At 38.1% G+C, this 22,912-nt stretch overlaps 1 protein-coding gene across 2 annotated transcripts in view; it reads right to left on the minus strand.

Moving 5' to 3' along the window:
• The window catches only part of rxraa (retinoid X receptor, alpha a), a 140,461-nt gene that overhangs the window by 40,802 nt on the left and 76,747 nt on the right, over nucleotides 1-22,912 (minus strand). For both annotated transcript variants that reach the window (XM_079835306.1, XM_079835307.1), the window contains exon 3: nucleotides 14,912-15,150. In XM_079835306.1, coding sequence (XP_079691432.1) covers nucleotides 14,912-15,150 — 239 coding nt within the window. The remainder of the gene's footprint in view (nucleotides 1-14,911; nucleotides 15,151-22,912) is intronic.

The following is a 22,912-nucleotide window of genomic DNA, read 5'->3' on the forward strand; positions in this document are numbered from 1 at the left end:
AAATAATTTCCAAATTATTATTTAATTATTTAAATATGTTTAAAATTAGACCCACATTATAGTTAAAATGTTTTTCTGTCTTGTATTTTATCTCAAAATAAAGGATGTAATTTTATTCCACATGGAAATGAGTGGAAATAAGTGAATATAGCCTCTTATTTGCTTATGAGGTATTCATAATGCTGTGGTTATTTCAACATATATAATTGCTGCCGTTATAACGGCACATTTCAAATGTTTACGTGCTTTTCTTTCTTTCTTTCTTTTTTTTGAGCGGTGATGAAATATCTTGCTCTTGTAAATACTTACCAATATTTCAGTAATACAAGTCTAGATCTTTAAAATGCATCCAGATAACAGCGAAGCACAACCGCACGGTGCTCTGCAGTGGCCAAAAAGGATATAAACCGTGAATTCTGAAGTGATTGAAAACTCAGAGATGTGGATTCAGACGGCACCACACGACCTTGGTGTTTGTCAAACAGTAATTCAGTTAGGTAATTTGGCCGGAGATTTTTACACGGGTGGTGGGAGAAAAACACTGATATTCTGCATTAAGACGACAATAAAATCACTGACTAGCCCCTGTAAATGATGAAGACACCTTACGACCGCAGGACAAACAATTACCGTCCGAATAGGGCTTACGAACCCCGACTGGCCGGCCATAGGACCCGTTCACTCACCGGAGACGCCGCGCAAGTGGGGTTTGAAGAGAGTGATGTCACCTGCGTCTGCGCAGTGAGACCTGATGCAGCCCCTGAATGAGACGCACAGAAATACTGCAAAATAAAAACACGACTTTTCGTCTCGTCTCATTTTCGTCAACGAAAATGAAGAGACATTTTAGCATAGTTTTTATTTTGTGAACCACATTTAGTCTCGTTTTTATTCGTCATCGTCACATGACCAGCATTTACGTTGCGTCTCGTCTCGTTTTCGTCACGTTATAAAGGTTCGTTGACGAAGATATTTAGTCATACTTTTCGTTGACGAAAACAACACTACTGGAGAGTGGACTTCAAATAATAAAAAAGTGAACATTTGATTCCTCTGTTAAGTAGGGATAGGTATCGAGAACCGGTTCCATTTTAGAACCGGTTCCAAATTGCCCAGAACCGGTAATTCGATAAGAAACGCAGATTTCGATTTCGATTCCACTTATCAGTTTCTGTGCAGACACACACACGTGCACAGAACGGCTTCTCATGGTGAATGAATGGTGCGTGATAATGGACTGAGTTCTCTTCCTTGTCTTTTTGCACACGCTAATGGACAAATACGCAATGTCAAAATACTCTCGTAAACAGTCGGTTATGTCGTTGACGGCAGATTTTCTTGATGCCGTCTCTATGATAACGTTAATCAAACAAAAGACGAGAAAATTCAATAGCTGTTCTAGACAGAATAACTTTTAACTATATTTGTAATGTAGCTATAGCCTATATTTTATTAATAAAGTGCAGTGTTAATTTACATTTGATTACAGTTTCTGTACCTACCTGAAAATGTTTATTTCAATCATCTTATGTTCAATTTAATTTATTTATTTGTGCTAATTTGTTCTTTTTTTATATTGGGCTTTTTTTTTTGCTATAGTATTTTTAAACCATAGGCAAAAGTTGCTAGCCTGCAGATTTTTGTTCATGGTATTCAGCTACAATGAAATGTTTTGCAATAATAAAATGTGTTTTTTACCCTATTGGAATCGAAATTAGGAATCGATAAGCAGAATCGGAATTGTTAAAATTCAAACGATACCCAACCCTACTGTTAAGCATATTTGACCATGCATTGTAGTGATTTTACCACAGTAAAATGGAGTAAAGGCAACGGTTATTCAATTGCTAATTACATTCATTCATAATAATAACCATAAACACTACCACTCTACTTGGCATATATACAACTCATGAGCACATTGAAGCAATGCGCAGGGATGTCATAATTATGAATGACTGCCATACAAATAATTGTGATCAATAATATTTTTTGTTTTAAGTCATAAGAAGTTTAAGCAGTAAAGTATGTTTTCGTCTGTTAAGACTTTTAAAACTTTTACCTAAATAATAAATATAGCCACAAGTGGGGATAATCGGGGTCCAAGCACCGATGGCCCATGTGGATGACTAGCAATCCAATTAAAATGTATCTTATTTAAAAAGTCCATCTTGAATCCTCATTGATAGTTAAGAGTTTGATGAAACATTACAGCAACACGCACTTGTACCAAAAAATGCCAATTGACATTCAAAGGAAATCATTCCCTCTTACTGTTAGATAGATCAAAAGAGAAGTAAAAAAAACCCTCTGTCATAAGATATGTGATCACAATATATGTGCTGTATGCGTGGATTAATATTAAACATTTAAATTTAGAGGAATCCCATGTCATAGGATGTCTGGACAAGGAAGAAAAAAAGAAAATCGGTACCAACACAATAGGGTTCCAGCAAATTCAGTGCTTAGACCCCTAATAATAATATTATTTTTCTAATACTAAATTATAAAAAAAACAAAACAAAAAAACATTTGCATTCATTGTGCACATTTTCCATCTCATTCCATTTCTTAGATCTCACCCAAATGTAGATTTGTATAATAATAATACCAATTTTATAACGACTTTACAAATGACTCGTCCATTCAAAAATTCATTGCTAGGATTGTTCACGAGAGACTCCTCGCAACAGACTCCAATTCCAATCCACACTTGGCTGGGATGTGTACATCGGCACGTGGAAAAGCTCTGCTGATAACGCTGACCTTATCCTTCTCTCTAACCACTGCAGGGCAGCAGGGCGATCTCCTCTGCCTGATAACCCACTCAACATCTGACCTCCGATCTTTCACACCCATTACTCACCCCGAGTGTGACCTCATAGAGTCCTCTGTCAGTAGCGGTGTGGGAGACACATTTGGAGCAGTCCCTGTGGATACTGCTGTCAGCTGCAGTAAGTTAGTCCTGTTTTGTATCAGCCCTAAAGGCGAGAGTCAGTGTCATTTGGGTTCTTACAGTAAAATGACAGGGTGTCCGACTCTCAAACATGCATCATTCACCCAGATCTAAAGGCAGTTTTGGAAGCCTGGCCCATTATAGCCATATCATAATACAAACACTGCAAAAATCCTTTATTTTTATCCTTTATTCTTTATTTATATTTCCTTAATACAATATATAACTTCTTACATTATTACATTTCATTGCATATTATTGCAATTGCATTAATTATTGTTAGTGAAACATTGTTTTTCAGCCAAATGGTAAATAGATTATTTGAAAGATTACAATTTTTTTGAAGTTTGAATCAGTACCCCTGGTTTCACAGACAAGGCTTCAGCTAGTCCCAGACTAAAGTGCATGTTTGAGCTGTTTTAACTGAAAGCAACTTGCTCTGGCATATCTTACAATATGCCAGTGCCATTGTTTTGTCTCAAGATGCACAACAGTAATGTTTTATTTTAAGGCACTTTTATAAAAGCGATTTAAATGTCCTAATTGAGCTAAAATCTAATCCTGGTTTAATCTAAGCCCTGTCTGTGAAACCAGACATAAAAATGTAACAACATTTACTTAGGTTCATGCTTAAAAAAAAAAAAAAAAAAAAAAAAAAAAAAAAAAAGGTAAAAAAGAAAAAAGTTAATTCATTATCTGAAAACAATTCTTAATATCTTACACAATTTTACCAATTGTTTATGGTTTAATTTACAGGACAAGTCAAGTCAAGTCAAGTTTATTTATATAGCGCTTTTCACAAAGTAGATTGTTTCAAAGCAGCTTTACAGTGTTAAACAGGAAAATAATGCAGCATAATTTTATTCAGCCGCATAGCCACTCCGGAAAAAACGCTGATGTCATCAGCCCATCTCAACCATCACACAGCGACAGTGTGGGCTTTAGATCAATAATTCGATTAGTAATTTAGTTTAAATGGTTAATTTAGTTTATTATTTAGATTTATTTCGATGTTTATTTGAAAAATTTAGTGTCCCCAACTGAGCACGCCAAGCCAGAGGCAACAAGACAAAAATACTAAGAAAAATGTTTTTGCAGAGATGAATACAAATGAAAAAAATATATTTTGTGGATTGACTGACTACATATGTTTATAATTATTTTCAACCAGGCAGTGATGCCTTTACGGACAGTGTTATTTAACTCTTTCCCTGTCAGTGTTTTTTTTTGTTGAGTTTTTGATAATTTTCACAAAAAAATGTATGGCGCCCCCAAATAATTTTTTGTTTGAATATCTGAACATGCAATATATCAAAAGAAAGAACAGACCCTCTTTTTTTTCAAACAATACATTTTTCATTCTTATTTTATTAACAAAATAAATGTGGGTACATTGTAAAACATGGTATTTGCAAATTACTGTTACCAATAATTATGGTAACATTATTACACATTATATTTTTGAGTACTTTTTAAGGCTTGATTTCTTTAATGGAATCTACCTGAATAAATCATGTAACATCTCCTTAATTATTTAGTCTATGACACACTGAAAGTAATATTATTAATGAAATGTGCTTTTTTATTTTAAGTTATCTCTCAAAAGTGTGTGAATTAGAGTGAATGGAAATTAACCGTTTATATTTGACTTTGAGTTATGATTTACAATTAAAAGACTGTATGCTGTTAGCACAGCACAAGTAGAAACAAACTTGTTACTGACTGCCATTCACAAAGGTAATGCTCATTGAACAAACTAACATGCATCACAATATTAGTACATGCAGTTTTTCACAACCCAACCATAAGCTCTACTCTTCAGCACAATGGTCACTTTTTCAAAAGTGAAACATAACTGATCATTAAACATTAACAGAATTTTCCCTTCCCTCAAAAACAAATAAAATAACACTTCCATTTCCAGCCATATGTAAAGCATGCTGGGAACTATCAATAGGGTCTCAATATGTAGCTTTTCCCCCTTAATTTTTCAGCTTATTCAGTTCCTCAATTTAAGCCTCAAAACTGCTTGTTTCCTGAAAAAAATTTGGAAAATGTATTGCTTGGTTTTATTAGTGAAATGTTCTCAATATTTTCTATACAACACTGAACCACAGTTTTCTTAAGAAAATATGCACACTATTTTTAATTAAATTTTTTGGTGAAAATTATAAGACCAATGATTAATTTTTTACAGTGTAAGTTATATAAAAAAAAGCAACATTTTGAGCAAAAAGCTGCTAAAAGCACATTTTTGTCAACTTTTTTTGACTACATCCAGATCGGATTCAAAACATAGATGGGGTAGCCATCAACACCTCCTAAACCTTGCACAGTCCTAAAGCTTGTCCTGAGTTGACATTTTGTTCAGTAACATTAGGCAGTTTTGATTTATAGGTTTAATGTTGGTGATCGCGTTATTTTACATATGCATATTCTTACATATGATATTGCTTGTTTCTGTATCTTCTTTTCATGTGTTCTGATCAGGAGATTCGGTACTCTTTCAGAAGATGTGTAATAGCACCGGAAAATTCTGTCAATGGCGGGGTAGCATCTCATAAATGATGGAAATTTGGCAGGGAAAGAGTTAAGATTGATTTTGTTTTATTTTTACACACGTGCATATACACACATGCATGTACATGCACAATGAACACATGAATTTTTGAATACTCATATATATATATATATATATATATATATATATATACACACACACATATACATATACATATATATATATATATATATATATATATATATATATATATATATATACACACACACTCACCTTAAGGATTATTAGGAGCACCTGTTCAATTTCTCATTAATGCAATTATCAAATCAACCAATCACATGGCAGTTGCTTCAATGCATTTAGGGGTGTGGTCCTGGTCAAGACAATCTCCTGAACTCCAAACTGAATGTCAGAATGGGAAAGAAAGGTGATTTAAGCAATTTTGAGCGTGGCATGGTTTTTGGTGCCAGACGGGCCGGTCTGAGTATTTCACAATCTGCTCAGTTACTGGGATTTTCACGCACAACCATTTCTAGGGTTTACAAAGAATGGTGTGAAAAGGGAAAAACATCTAGTATGCGGCAGTCCTGTGGGCGAAAATGCCTTGTTGATGCTAGAGGTCAGAGGAGAATGGGCCGACTGATTCAAGCTGATAGAAGAGCAACTTTGACTGAAATAACCACTCGTTACAACCGAGGTATGCAGCAAAGCATTTGTGAAGCCACAACACGCACAACCTTGAGGCGGATGGGCTACAACAGCAGAAGACCCCACCGGGTACCACTCATCTCCACTACAAATAGGAAAAAGAGGCAACAATTTGCACGAGCTCAACAAAATTGGACAGTTGAAAGCTGGAAAAATGTTGCCTGGTCTGATGAGTCTCGATTGCTGTTGAGACATTCAGATGGTAGAGTCCGAATTTGGCGTAAACAGAATGAGAACATGGATTCATCATGCCTTGTTACCACTGTGCAGGCTGGTGGTGGTGGTGTAATGGTGTGGGGGATGTTTTCTTGGCACACTTTAGGCCCCTAAGTGCCAATTGGGCATCGTTTAAATGCCACGGCCTACCTGAGCATTGTTTCTGACCATGTCCATCCCTTTATGACCACCATGTACCCATCCTCTGATGGCTACTTCCAGCAGGACCATGTCACAAAGCTCGAATCATTTCAAATTGGTTTCTTGAACATGACAATGAGTTCACTGTACTAAAATGGCCCCCACAGTCACCAGATCTCAACCCAATAGAGAATCTTTGGGATGTGGTGGAACGGGAGCTTCGTGCCCTGGATGTGCATCCCACAAATCTCCATCAACTGCAAGATGCTATCCTATCAATATGGGCCAACATTTCTAAAGAATGCTTTCAGCACCTTGTTGAATCAATGCCACGTAGAATTAAGGCAGTTCTGAAGGCGAAAGGGGGTCAAACACAGTATTAGTATGGTGTACCTAATAATCCTTTAGGTGAGCGTATATACTGTATATATGGATAAGACTGATGTCATGTCTGGTTCAGAAAGCCATTCCATCCTGTCAAAGCCAAATGTAAATGATCTTCACACCAATTAAGACGATATCGGTGACCAACCACTATCCTGCAGCCTCCTGCAATTCCAGCCCTGGGTCAAGTCAATAAAAGAAAGGCAGATCTTTTACCCACTTCTCCGTTCTGTCTGGCTCCTGCTGTGCATGATGTCTGTGCTTTGGTAGACTGTGCTGGGCCAAGACAGATTATAACCGTAGAGCCGTTTCCTCTGAAGAAATGTTGTATGGTGTAATAATTGCCTGAAGCCGTAACAGCTGTCAGCATCCAGAGCTAATCTTCAAGAGTGGATAATCATCACTGGAGCGCTGCGTTTGCAACAATTGCCATGTGTCTGCATTGTTAAACCCATAACGAAACATGGAGATTTGTAAATGCAGATTCTTAAAAAATAAGTGAATACTCTGACACTTGAAACAGAGGCTTAAAAAAACCTCAAAACAAACACGCACACACACAAAACGCAAAAGTAAAGGCACTGTCCTTGAGCTCGCCAGATAATGCCTCCACTAATTTCAAGGTTTTGCTTGAGAAATAAACCATGAAAGCTGAGAAATTTTTCATCAGCTTTGTGTTCGAGGGGCTATTGTGTACAAGTATCAAGGTTGCAAGGAAGCAATTAACAGGCAAAATCTGCAGCTCCTATCCCATGGACTCTTCCCAGCATCTGAGGACACAGTCACAGGTAGAGAGAGAGAGAGAATAAGAGAGGTTTTTGGTAAAGTGAATTGTGTATCTCTCCACACTGAGCAAACAATTCTTTTGTGCTCCAACATCAAAATCCGCTTTTCTGCCTCTTTAGAAAATCCCCTGCAAGCGGAGCCCCTTTGAGAACATTTGAAACAACTGTTATTAAAAACACTCTCCTCCAATCACACACTCTCAGTTAACCTTAAGAGCAGTTAACCTCTGCTTTTCTCAATAGAAGTCTAGAAGTTAGAAAGGACGTGTCACAGCGCACCAAGGTTTGGGTGAAACGTTTCTAGGGAGCTGCTGTGTCCTCCTCCTCTCTGTCTCTCTTAGCTAGTGTGCGCTTTGGCGCACAAAGCCTATTAACAACAGTCGCCAAGAAAAGAGTTTCTGCCGCTAATGTGATGTTTGTGTTTCATTTTGCATAAATATATCAGTTTGGATCTAAACTTTGCTTGAACTTTCTTTAATAGGGGCTAATTGTTTTAGAGACTGAGCTGTACTGTAAACGCACTTCAGTGCCAAACAAACCAGTCGGTCAGACTAGAGACATGCATAAGGCATGATGGTTAATATGCTCTCTGTCAGAATGGAAGTTTCGACTTTCATAAAAAAAAGGTCCATGTTTGTTACAAATTAAATGACATTAAAAAAAAAGACACTAATATCTAGACAGGTACTATAGAGTTCAGAATATCAGTGACCTGTGAATACATTTATATAACGTAAAATAAAAAATAAGATAAATTAAAAAACAAGACAATATCTAAAGAACAGAATAAACTAAACTAAACACTAAATAAAAAAATCTAAATAAAATAGGTTATATTTAAAGATGAGAATATAAGAGATTTCTTTTAAATAAAATACATATTAAAAAATAAATAAAATAAAGATCAGTAATATATAGATTAGAATTTCATATATACTTGACTCTTAATTTTTTTTTTTTTTTAATTAAATAAAAGACTGGTAATATCAGCGACTCTTGCTGCCAACCACACTAATAAACAAACTAAGTAAATTCTATATAGCTTGTAGAAATTAAAGTGTAAGTATCAACATTATACAATTAAGTAAAACTACTCAACTTTTCTGATACTGGTGTTCCCATCATGCACTGGGGCTTGAATAATTAATGAGGTTGATTTTTCGCTCTTTTCCAGATATATTTACAGTGTTTTATCATTGCTTTTGCTGTTAGGTTTAGTAACTTGCCATTTTGTGACATTTGGGGTTAATTTTCTACTCAAAATGAGTCATACTGAAAAACGATCCAGCGAATGTTACCGTCATTGTGTATTGTGTACCAAGTATTGAGGTCTCTGTGTTCAGGTGCCGTGTTACTATAGACATGGTGCTATTTACTTGGATGTTTCTAAGTCAAGCATACACATTAGACGCGTGGTTTAATTTTTTTGTAAACGTAAAAATTATTGCAAAGGAAACTTCAACTAAGTAGAAATTACTCAGCCTTTTACTGGCCAAGATAAAATTACTTATTTTCGTTTCGATAACTTGAAATTTACGTCAAAAATATGCGTGCAAAAACATGCAAAATAAGCATTAAAGTACATTTTACTTATTGTTTTTTTTCAGTGTAGTTGAACAATGAGGAAAGACTGAGATTTTCTTACAGGCAGTGAACAGGTTTACAGACAAAATCTGGAAGAAAATAAAACCGAAAATTGAAACATGATCCATCTATTTTATAATTTTGTTCTCTCTTTAACCTCTTCCCACAAACCTTCGGATCACATCTGAATGTGAAATAACAAAAGAGGCATATTTTCCTCATTAGAGGCCCTGTTAAAGCATCCCAAGTCAAGGCCAGATATTGTATTCTATCCTGCTCCCCTCACAGGCTTCAGAGAGCTGAGCAAACAATCGCCTCAAGAGGTGCTCGATTTGTCAGAATTTAGGAGGTACATTATTCTCCATATGGTCTGCAAGTAACCTCCCCCCCACAAAAAACAAATGTAAACAGAAAAAAAGATCTAGAGTAGGTGCATCACTGTCAATACTTTGTTTTACTCTTATTGCAGCCTAAATTGATCAATACAATAGATGCCTGTCCATCTGATTTGAGAGACCGAGCACAGGGTTACGACCTCCAGCACAGATTGACAGGTGGCACCACAGGGGTCATGGGATCAAGTACTTGCTGCTATTTAATGAATCACAGGACGCCAGTGAAGGCAAGATGACAGCTCTTCCTCACTAGACCACAACCAAACTTGCATCTAGGGCCACAGCGGCCACATCACAAAACCAAAAATGTGTGAGATGGGTACACCAAGTCTGATATGACTAAGCAAAAAACATCCAAAAAATCTAATAAATAAAATACACCAGATTTGTGCCATTCTCTGCATGTCTGAGAGTCTTCTTTTCAGAATAGAAAACTGAAAAAATGTCCTCTCACTAAACATTTGTATGAACATAAGATGCAACACTTTTGAGACATATGCTGAACAAATTTCACAGAAATGGAATAAGCCCCTGAACAAAGGGGGGTTAAGATCAAAAGTAGCAGTCAGTATGTGGTGTGGCCACCAGCTGCTTTAAGTACTACAGTGCATTTCCTTCTCAAGTCACTTGCAAGTTTTTGAACATGTCTGTGGGGGACACATGGTTACACAGGGTTTGGCACTGCAAGGACGATCAGCTGTCCTTCCTAAACTTTTCAGAGTCAGAGAGAGATCTCTTTAATGTCCCAAGTTATTGGAACAGTGACTTTAATTGTATATACAGTCTGTAAACTGTTAGTGTCTTAAGGACTGCTCCACAGGCATTTTGCAGTAATTGAGTATCATTTGCATGGTTTCTGTCAGTTCTGTCAGTTTAAGCATCAAGAGCAAGAAGACTGGAACTGTGCGCACATACAGAGACATGCAGACAGCATGTGAACACCGAATTCAGTTCTCTTCTATTTTGAGCTTCAATGGACGTGTGCACACAAAATTAAGCGAGTATCATTTCGGAAAGTTTCATCGCAAACAGAATCTTCAGTTTTTTTCCAATTGAGGAAAATTCATGCATTCGTCTTAATAGTGAGAGCAGCCTAATATACTCGCAGCTGTTTGTCACCAATGTTGATCAAACAACAAAAGAGAAAATCACTTTTGTAGCTTTAACAAAAATACATTTTATTAATTATTTAATTATAGTAATTATATTTAATGTATACAGTGACGAGTGTTATTTTATATTTGATTATTCAATTTCTGTACCTGAATACTAGACTTAGCACTGTTTATTCCATTTGTATTTTTCTTCTATTGTATTTATGTATGCTTGTAATTGGTTTATTTTTTTCTATGCAGATGCACTCCGCTACAAAATCAGCCCAATCATCCTAATGATTAATTCTTTACAAATAGAGCTATTTAAATGATCTGGTCAACTTGTTTTCATATCGCAATATGTATCGCAGAAAAACAAAATATCGCAATGTCATTTTTTCCCTATATATAAAACATAGCCCCTATAAAATGGCTTTAGTGGAGTTAGCTTCTTTTATTAGACGAATGTAGTATAGCTAACAACTTTTTCAAGACTTTGACTATACTTTAACTGCTTTAAAATAATAGTAGCTTGAACAGCTTGAAAATGGTTTCCTCAACACTGATAATGACTTTCCAGTAACAACTTCCAGTCTTCCAGTGCAGTACACACTGAACCATAATAAGCCATTTAGGCTGGATCGAGAGCTAGCAAACGTTCAGTGTTTCTTCTGGGGAGACAAAAAAAAAAAAGGCATATCCCCTTTCAGTGTAGCTGGAAGTGTAAACCGAACCACGTTCTGCCTAATGTGTCCCAGCTGCTGGGAGACGGCAGGGTCTGTGCTGTGCCGGGGCTGGTGGGATTGAGGTCTACCGGCGGCTGACAGCGTTTGTGCCTGTGTGTGCAAGAGTGAGTCACTGCAGCTATCGCTGTGGGTCCTCTCTGTCAAAACCAACCTCCCCAAGTGAAGGCAATCCGAACATTTCAAAACAAAATTGAGAGAAAAATCCATGAAAGCCACAATCCAACTCAAACAAATGTGTATTGTAAATGCTTTCCAGCTCCATGTGATGGTGGATGCTGTTATGATTTGAAACTGTACACATACTAAACGCAGACGCACAAAACCAGACAAAACAAAAACCTATTGTTTTACACTCAGTAGGTGCCATAACAAGGGCAGTACAACACTTGAAATCTGAGACAAAACCCTGAGGTGCCAAGCCAACATACCGTATTACAACACACACATAATATAGGAAATTAAGATTATTTAAGCATTTATATGCCACAGGGGAAAACTTTTTAAATAAATTAAGATAAAATTTAAATTTTATAACTAAAGAAAAATAATATATAAATGAGTGATTTAATAAAATAAGTAATAGGCTAAATTTCGTTAAAAATTACAGATTCTTTTAGTTCTTAGGCCATTTATTTATAAGTTTGATCCTCTTGCAAGTAAAAAATAAATGAGTAAATAAAACTTTCTTAGTAATTAAGGACTGCATGTAAAAATGATAGTCAGACCCACAAATCTCTTTTATTGTCATAAAAAAAGTGCAAGTGGTTAACACTTGTTGGTGCTAAACCTTCAAAACAAACATATTTGAACAAAATGCAGATTGATCTTGATGCTTGCTGTTCGTATGTTGAATGTTGGGGAATTGTGTGCAGTGTGTGGCTGGGCGGTTGATGCCAGTGGGGTGCCTGTTCTGGATCCTCAGAGGTTAAATACAGAGGGACAGAGTCGCAACCCCGTTCCACACGGCTGGGCCTGAAAACAGCCAGTGAGCCGAGTGCTAAACATAAGTGACAAATGCCGTCTGACTCAAATCACCTTCCATCAGACCCCATGACTGCCTCCCACCCAGAGAGAGCGAGAGATGTCTGAACGCTGCTGTGTAAAGATGGCACATCTAACAACTGTAAGTCAATGCAATAACCAAATCTGCTCTCAAAGTTTAAAAATCTGTATAGTCCAGAGAATTGAAGCTCGGGATACAGATGTAATTGATCATGACAAGATGGAAACTAATGTATTAAACAGTACTGTTTGGATTACTGGGTGGACTCTAATCCTGCTGTTATTTGTTAGCAACAGTTGTCAAAGACACCATGAACAATGTTTTCCGTCCTGTGTCAATGCACTAAAATATTTTGTTGACCATTTAATTATTTAGGTTAATTTTAATGTTAATACCAATAGTTTATAACACTTTTATATATATATAAAACATTTATATTTATATATATTATAGATTATATAAATGTATATACAGTATATAAATGCAAATATTTCTTAAATATATACATGAATGTGTGTGTATTTATATATAAATAATAATTAACAGAGTACACACACATATATTATGTAAACACAAACTTTTATTTTGGTTGCGATTAATCGCGATTAATCTTTTGACAGCCCTAATATATATAATAATATATATAAAGTAATTTAAATTAAAATTAAAATTATTTTTTATTATAGTAAAGAACCTTTGAGTGAATTTCACCAATATTTAGAAATACACTAGCAAATAGCCCTCCAAGTAGGGCAGCACGATATATCATTTTAGCCTCAATATTGCGATGTCCGCATACACGATAGTCACATCGCAGTAGAGCTGCACGATTCTGGGTAAATTGTGAATCACAATTTTTTTTTGTGTATAATGGAGATCGCGATTCTTCTGCGATTATGAAGAATAAACTAACAAAGTAACATGCAAACTAGAGGTTCTGACAAAATTTGTATTGCTTTAGTCTATTTTAAAATATATTAAATTGAATGACAAACACTGTTTATAAACACTCACTTGTAGCCACCTCCTGGCGTAACGATAAGCAATACAATACATAGGCTACAAGTGCCATAAGACTTTAAAAAGATGATTTACTCTTATTTGGATCACAACTGTAAACATCAATGTTTTTACCCAAATGATAAACTTTTATCCCAGTTGCCTACTTTTTTTATACTGTTATTTAAATGTTTGTAATGCATAAAAAAACCATGTGTGGTTGAAAAGCTGTACATTTACATGGCAGCTGCTCTCCCTGCATCAGCGCGAATGCAGATTTGAGTGTCGCAGTGTGATGATTGTACTTTTAAAGGTTAACTAAAGTCCCTAAAGCCTTTGCTTTAAACAGTTTCACTTTGGAAGCATCAGTAGAGTGCGAGTGTTTTGTCGCTGCCCATATCAATGAATGAGACCGTTCACATCAGAAGCGTGATGGCCGACTGTCATTCGTAACATTGGCAGCAACAACGCTGTTCATGCTCCCCTGACGCTTGCGATGTGAAACATGTGTAATAGATATAGCGGAATCGTTGTCATTTAGTAATGAGATCACGGGGGTGTTTGAATTGAGATCGCAATCTTTTAACGATTAATCGTGCAGCTCTACATCGCAGAATGTGTGAAGTACAGGGATTGTATTCGGACCAGGAACCACGGTTGGAAACGCATGTGATTCTCGAGTTAATTGCAAAGTCTAACCATTAAGTTTATCATTTGCACTTGCTTTAGTTTCTGTCAGTTTAAACATTTAAGCGATTTTAAACCATTCAAGCTCAAGACGACACGAAAAAGAAACTGTATACTGTAATTATATAGATATATATTGATTTCATGGGGTCTTAAACAGAACTGTGTGTGTGCGAGGTATGAATCTGATATGTAGATCAGATATTTTATAAAATCAAGTGTAACCTCAGAAACGATGTGTTCAGAAATGAACGAATCCTGTTCTGTGGAAAGAACAAAATCCACTTCAATTTACACAAACCTAACCTAACAACACTATCATTTAAAATGAGCAAAAAGGCCTGGTGAAAAAAACGCAGTACAGTAATCAATGAGAAAAAGGATGGGGTTTTTTTTATACGTGTGTGAATTTGAGAACCATTTCACTCATGTGGTTCAGGATTTCAAAGAAAACTAGGACACTGCCAGCTTTGATGTCTTAATTGTGAGCCTTTTTTTAAATGACAAAGAAATGTGCAGGCCTATTTATGGAACAAAAGACAGATTGAGCGAGAGAATTGTAAAGAGAGAGAGCAAGACAGACTGGACGAGTTAAACTGAACGATTTTTCTAACAATGTTTAATTATGAAACACAAATACAAGCGCTTCTTTAAACACAGCTCTAAAGGAGGCGCTCGGACTGTGGATCTACCTGTGGGCTGACGCTGGGGCCGTAGCCCATCCCTGGTGACCCCATGGAATGTGGCCCCATGGGCGAGCTGATGACAGAGAAGGGAGAGCCCAGGCCGTTCATGGGCGAGCTCAGAGTGCTGATGGGGGAGTGCAGGGACCCCGAGTGGCCTAAAGAAGTCGGGCTGAGCAGTGACGGATGCATCCCCCGGTGGGACGTGGGCGAGCTGAGAGGAGAGGACATCACCTGTCCGGAGGAGTCTGTGAGGAGGATAGTAGAAGGAAGTATTAGAACATTTATATAGCTAGTTGCCAAAAAAAAAAAAAAAAAGATTTCCTCTTTCCAAGTATTCTGGCGTGAGACAGGCAGCTACAAGCCCATACGCCAGAGAGACAGACAGAGAAAGAGACAGCCCTGCTGGGAACTTTTCACCCGCTAGCTGAACCTTACATTGCATGATTATTTTGAGAAAGTAACAAAAGACAGGCAGTCACATTATCATCTAGCGCAGAGGTCACCAATTAGCGGATTCTGAATCATTTACCATAAATTAATACAATTAGAAGCATTCTTCCTCCACATGGAGAAACTGAGCTTCTATAAGACAGCATATAAGGCAGCTTTCATGCAAAATGAGATGCTAGTTATGATAATATAATGTTGTGGCAAGGAAACTGTGGCTGTTTTTGGTTGCTCACTTGTGGTTTGTAAAACACATTTACATTCACATTTATTTCACATTCAGAGTAATTTATATTGTGAAAATGGATTTAATATTTCTAGTATTATCCTACTAAGGTAACTAAAGTATATATTCATTACTTCAATGAGCTCATTGTTTCTGCCTTAAACTAATACATAGTTTAAATTAATAGATTTTTAGCTAACTGCATGATTTGTACATTTCTGAAATCCATTACTTGGACACAGTCACCTCTGATAACAGATCACTCTAAATTGTAATGTAAACACATGCATTTTCTGCAAAGCTGCTTTGAAAATGTATGTATTGTGAAAAGCGCTATACAAATAAATGTGAACTGAATTAAACTCAAGGCTCATAAAGATTTTTGTCATAGCATGTTGCTAAACTAAAAGAACAATAATCTAAATATAGCTGCAAGCAGCAATTGCGGGGCCAAGCCCAGAAGGCACCGCAAGGACAGCAAATAGCTCAAACAACAAGTACAGCAGCACAGCAGCACACAGCAAGTACAGCAAGCACAGCAAGTACAGCAGCACACAGCAAGCACAGCAAGTACAGCAGCACAGCAAGTACAGCAGCACAGCAAGCATAGCTGCACAGCAAGCACAGCAACTACAGCAGCACTGCATGTACTGTAAGCACATAAAGTATAGCGAGTATTGCAAGCATCTGCCCTTATTTTAAGATTTGGTCATTTTCTCATGTTCCGTTTATAGCAGCAGCAACAGCAGTGCAGGGCCAGAAAAAAGAAACAGAACACATTGAAATGACAACATTACACACAATTTTATAAAGTTGCCCAACACGGGACTCGAACCCACAATCTCTGGGTCTTGTGCCTGCAGTTTATCTTGTTGCGCCACTGGGCAGACAAGTAACCAAACAGCTGCCAAAGTTCCATAGTTAAAGTAAAAATGAACTCAAAATTAAGAATTTTTAAATAAATGCACGGCATCTTATATTTAATAGTGTCAGATGAGATCATTCTTAGGAACAATGCCAGGAACAGATGCAACTTATACATCCCATCCTGCCACAGTACCTCTTGAAGTTTTACATAAATGTCACACTGAGTTTCAAACCCACGACGTGATGCATTCGGGACATATGGCCTAACACATTGAGCTAATTGCTCATGCACATGCAACAGTCTGCTGAGCAGATGTTTTAAAAAAGTTAACCAGGTTAGGATGCTAAGCTAACTAGCATAACAATCAGATCTCATGACCTGTAGGTGGCGCTGTTCCTAACTTTAGCATGGACCCTCAGATCATGGGTCCGATGAAGCGTACCAATTTTCGTTTCGATTTATTTAAGTTTGGCCGAGATAAAGCCTCTGAACCAATTTTGGGTTCAAACTTTTATTTGACCAGTAGGACCAAAAATTCTGTTCAGTCATTTCTGTTCAGCTCAGTCCAAAGATCATCTCTGCCAAGTTTTATGAGATTTGGACAAATTATGAAGGAGGATTAGCGTAAAAACTGTTTTTCATTTGCGTCAATATGGCGGACAGTCACATGTTTGGAAAATGACAATTGAGATATCGTTGAAATTGGCATAAACCAAGTAACATAATGACAAAGAAATTTCTGAATTTTCATTTTGAACTTTGTTTTCAAAAGTTATAAGCCTTTTTGCAATAAAACCTTATATCTCTGGAACACTAGGTGGCGCTGTTTTGAAACTCCTAATGTACATTCAGGACATGCAGTCGATCATGCATACCAATTTTTGTGCAGATATGTTAAATATTTTAAGATATTGCAATTTATGACAAAATTCAAAATGGCGGACACAGGGTTCATCCGATCCTGGCATATCCGGCATCCACAGATTCGGCTTGACACGAGGAATCCATAGACACCATGATTATTTTCTGACAAAGCGTTCAGAAGTTATGAGCAGAAATAGCATTTTCCATATCTCACGACCCGAGATATTTTCCTACTTACGGTTCATAGGGCTGCCATAGACACCCAGTGGGGAGGAATAATAATAATAATAAGAAAACTAACAGATACAATAGGGGCTACAGCCCTTTTCAGGGCTTGGCCCCTAATAAGCCTAAATTGTCCTATACAAAACCTCCATTTTACTTATAAATACCTTTTTCCAGTTATGAATTATAAAACACTTAAAATGATGCCTCTGTGGAGTGCTCACTAGTTTCAAGAATAGAGAAGCTGACGTCTTCAGATCTTTGCTGAGAAGGAAATACAGAGACTGGACTTCTTGGAACTTTAACCGAGTACCTCTAATCTAGTGCATGTTTTTATGGGCTTTGAGAATGCTTCAGAAAACAGAGAGAGAGAGAGAGAGAGAGAGAAAAAGAGAATGAGAGCGAGATACAAGGTCAAGGGCCCTAAGGATGCCAACTGATTAGGTAGCAGACTCATTTTCTGCTTCCTTACTCTTCCTCCCTTCTCGCACCATCCTACGCTCTCTCGTTCTCCTTGAACCTGTCCGTCATGCTGTCAGCTGTCACGAAGAGACGATGGGGGGACATCTGTCAGTCTTGCCTGGGTGACAAGGCCATATTTCCTGTGTCCATGACTGCTTACTTTCCCTCTCTCTAACCTTGTCTTGTTCTCCTTGTACTTGGCTCACTTTCATTTAGCTCACACTTCCTTTACGCACCTCATTTCTTCCTCCCCTCATCTCTCTGTCTCCCCAAATACACAGGCTTTATATCTCCATGAATCTTTCTGTATTTTATTACAGTTATTCATTTTCCCCAAAGGGTTGGAGCAGGAATGATAAAAAAAAAAGTATAGTGGTGCCTAAAATGGTACAATAACCTCATCATTCAACATTATATACACACACACATATTATATGGCACATGTCTAATTTATAAACATACTGCGTGTGTGTGTGTATATATATATGTATGTATGTATGTATGTATGCATGCATGTATGTATATATAGCATGCATGTATGCATGTACACACACACACACACACACACACACACACACACACACACACACACACACACACACACACACACACACACACACACACACACACACACACACACACACACACACACACACACACACACACACACACACACACACACACACACACACACACACACACACACACACACACACACACACACACGTATATATATATTAGACATGTGCCGGTATACGGTCACAATAATGAACATGCACAATATTGTTATAGTGGGCACTTCAAAATACTGTGAATAATTATTTATTATGAATTATTCCGATTTATGGAATGCATTTTAAGGATACTTTACCCATAATCCATTTCAATTGCACAAGACGGCTGAACGCTATGTCAAAGAGGCATGTGCAGTGATCTAAACAAGCTCAACGCATGAGAAGTGCATGGCTGAACGAGTGAAGGATATATATATGCATTAATACACAAAGGGCAGAGGATATCCATAACTGCGGAAAACTGAGTTTTGAGGGCACAGTGTAGCAAAACTTTGCAGAAAACTTAGCAGAAAACAAAAAGCATTCAAATGTTTCATGTATTTCATGACTTAATACTGTTACGCAAGCGCAGAGACTCATAACAGGCTAGTTTCATAAGGGGGCTGCACACAATATAGATGATGTACTACTCAATTAGGTGACAGTTGAGAAAAACAGCATGTCCAGTCTGTGTTTTCCAGGAGCTCTCTGTCTCCACTTGCCTGATGTCACTTCACAGTGTCTTGTGATGGATTCCAGGCCAAAAGGCACTCGAGAGGGCGGACGGAGTATATAAGAGAGAGAGCTTGTCAGCGGGGTATGCTAGCGTCTGCCTGCCTGCCAGATCCGCCACGCCAAACACTTCCCCTACATCCTGCCCTCCTCCGGAGCACTTCCTGCAAACACCCTGAAATCAGCTGCAGCAAATAGAGGCGCTTCTGTCAATGCATTCATATACACATTCACACCCGCTGATTGCCAAAAAAACTGTGATTAATTAATTCTCTAATGTCACAGTGTCACATAAACAGGAAAACACGATTTCCTGCACATGGAAGTGAAACATAATCATTATTCCGTCTAATGAGGGTTTTATCTTGAGGTGATAAGACCCCCCGAGATGGTCTGTTTCAGAAACACTTTGATGGCAATCTGGTTAGCGGACAACTGCAACACACCGGGGACACAGCTGATCCAGGGTCAGTTTGGGAGTGTGATGCCATATCCTAACCAGGCATTTCAAATGTTTTTTTTTTTTTTTACTAAAATTATTAAAGAAACATTTAATTAAATAATGTGTTTACATATCAAGTTAACAAATACTCTGAATATATACAAATATATTTGGATATTTACATCCATATATTTTTGATAATTCCCTCCAAAAATATTGTACTATAAATATACAACATTTTTTTAGATTTTTTTTTGACAGCTAGTTGACAGGAAGCGAAGTTGGAGAGGGAGAGAGGGAGGGAGAGAGAGAGAGAGAGAGAGAGAGAGAGAGAGAGAGAGAGAGAGAGAGAGAGAGAGAGAGAGTGAGAGAGAGTGTGAGAGTGTGAGAGAGAGAGAGAGAGAGAGAGAGAGTGTGTGAGAGTGAGAGTGAGTGAGTGAGAGAGAGTGTGTGAGAGTGAGAGAGAGAGTGTGAGAGAGAGAGAGAGAGAGAGAGAGAGAGTGTGTGAGAGTGAGAGAGAGTGTGAGAGTGAGAGAGAGAGAGAGAGTGTGTGAGAGTGAGAGTGAGTGAGAGAGAGAGAGAGAGAGTGTGAGAGAGAGAGAGAGAGAGAGAGAGAGAGAGTGTGTGAGAGTGAGAGAGAGTGTGAGAGTGTGAGAGAGAGAGAGAGAGTGTGTGAGAGTGAGAGAGAGAGAGAGAGAGAGAGAGAGAGAGAGAGAGAGAGAGAGAGAGAGAGAGAGAGAGAGAGAGAGAGAGAGAGAGAGAGAGAGAGAGAGAGAGATGGGATCGGGAAAGGTCTACAAGCTGGGACTCAATGTGGCTATTGGCATAAATAAATAAATTAAATAACAGACGATCTTACTGATCCGTTATTATTATATGCAGGAATGCATCTGACCATGAATTTTAATTTGTTGTGAGAAAATATGCAATATGTGTGCATGTCAGTATTAAAGGAATGGTTCACCCTGAAATGAAAATAAAGCCATCTTTTACATTTACATTTATGCATTTGGCAGACGCTTTTATCCAAAGCGACTTACATTGTCTTCAAGCTACACATTTTACATTTTGTCAGTTCTTGCTTTCCCTGGGAATCGAACCCATGACCTTGGCGTTGCTAGCGCCACGCTCTAGTGTTTGAGCTAAAGGGAAAGCCTTTTACTCACCCTGCTGTCGTTCTAATGCCTTATGTCCTTCTATCTTTTTCAGACCTCAAAAGCAGAAATTTAAAAAATAGTCCTGCACACGCTCCTTCCTATAATTAGTCTGACAAGCCAGACCCACATCAAGATGTTGGCTCTGGAAACTCACCATTGACAGGGCTCAATCCGAGGGGCGGGATAAACGGTTGTCTTTAAAATTCCCTCTGCACACAATTGGATAGCGCCATGAGCGCCACAACCAACCAGAGCGAAGAAAAAGGTGAAGCCGAGCTAACGTTAGTTGATAGACTTTCGCCGTATCCGGTAGGCAAAACTTCAAACATTTCTTAAGAATGACTTCAGTGCTGTTCTTTGTTCTTTTCTCAAAGTAAAGCTTAACTCCAAGTCTTCCAGAGTCGCGGCCAAAACCGATTCAAAAGACCGCTGTGCGTCAGCTTCTGTGTTTACGAGTAGCACGCAGAACCTCCGCAACTCTGCCGTGACGTGCCGTCATTATGTTACGCCCGCCCACCGACTCTACACGCGCTGTGATTGGCCTGACCAGAGTTTGGTTTTTCGGCTCGGCCGTTCCTGTGATGAGTGCGAGCGATGCTTACTATAACTCGCACTGTTGTCATGGCACCCAGAATAAGCACACAGCCACACACACACCGTTTTGAGAAATCCGGCTCAATGGAAACAAACGCGACTCTCGTCTTTTCTATAAGGTATATGATAAGAAATAATACTAATATTAAAACCTCCTGAAGTGAATATTGTGTACCGGTTGTCATGACAACATTGCGTGAGGGGCTGCTGAGTCAGTGCTGACGGCTCGCACTCATCACAGGAACGCGTGCAGAGTAAAAGCCGAGCTCAGTGTTTTGACTGAATAATACGGTTTCTTTCTCGCAAAACTCCTGAACACTTTCCATATATGCCGCTTGTCTCACTGTATCTGGTCGCTATTCACTGCCATTATAGGAAGGAGCGCGTGGGGACTATTTTTTAATTTCTGCTTTTGAGGTCCGAAAAAAATAGAAGGACATAGGGCATTAGAACAACAGCAGGGTGAGTAAAAGATGGCTTTATGTTAATTTCAGGGTCAACTATCCCATTAAGATGCTTAGCATTTTGGGTGCGTGTGCACGTTCTATGTTTAATAATATACAGCATATGTCCATGGCCTGTGCTATTCAGATGTGTGTGTGCACATTTTAAGTATACTGTGCTGCCAGTTGGTGGTGTGTTACTCTCTGTGAAGGCTAGGGTTGCCAGATCAGGATTACAGACGGATAAAAGGGGCTCTTATTTAATCCGCCCTAGAGAGGGGCATAGCTGGTGGAAAAAAGGATAGAGAGAGAGAAGAAAAGGACAGACAAAAGAAAAGAAGAGACTTTCACGTTGACGTTGCTGTGAGACTTGCTTCATTCAAAAACGTTTTCGTTCAAAAGAAGACTGCTGCTAGACTAGGGATGTGAAAATAACATTTTCAAAACCGAGTCAGTGGGTTGCCCGATTCACTAGATGACTAATCAGTCTTAACTGGAAGCCCTGTATAATTAGGCTGGTTTCAGATTCACTTGACTTGACATGTTTCCTTGGGGACGTTTACAAAAGACTCTTTATTTAAAAACAGCTAGAAGCTGGTTAATTAAAGCACAAAAGATAAGAAATAGGGAAAACAATCTAGCTAAACTAGTCAACCTCATCGACCATCATGACCTAATCAATCAAATCTAAACCCATTATATATGCCATCCCATTGTGTCATAAAAATTCACTCTTTTCCCCATTGTCTTACTTTGTCTTGACTTGTTTGGTTGGGACGAAGAAACATGTTACACAAGCTATCCGAGAAAGCACCTGTAAAAATCAACAGGGTGCCGTGCTACCTGAAGCTAACCGGATAAATCTGCTAGATTAGATAAGAGCAGGTAAGAGAGAAAACACAGCCCTGGCAACGTCTAAATAAGAGTGGCAGCCGTCCAATCTTAACTCTGTGCCAAAACACAGCTGTCATCTGCTGCCGATCACCTCGAAGG

The sequence above is a fragment of the Gobio gobio genome, assembly GCF_949357685.1.
Source record: "Gobio gobio genome assembly, chromosome: 14".
Taxonomy (NCBI): Eukaryota; Metazoa; Chordata; class Actinopteri; order Cypriniformes; family Gobionidae; genus Gobio; species Gobio gobio.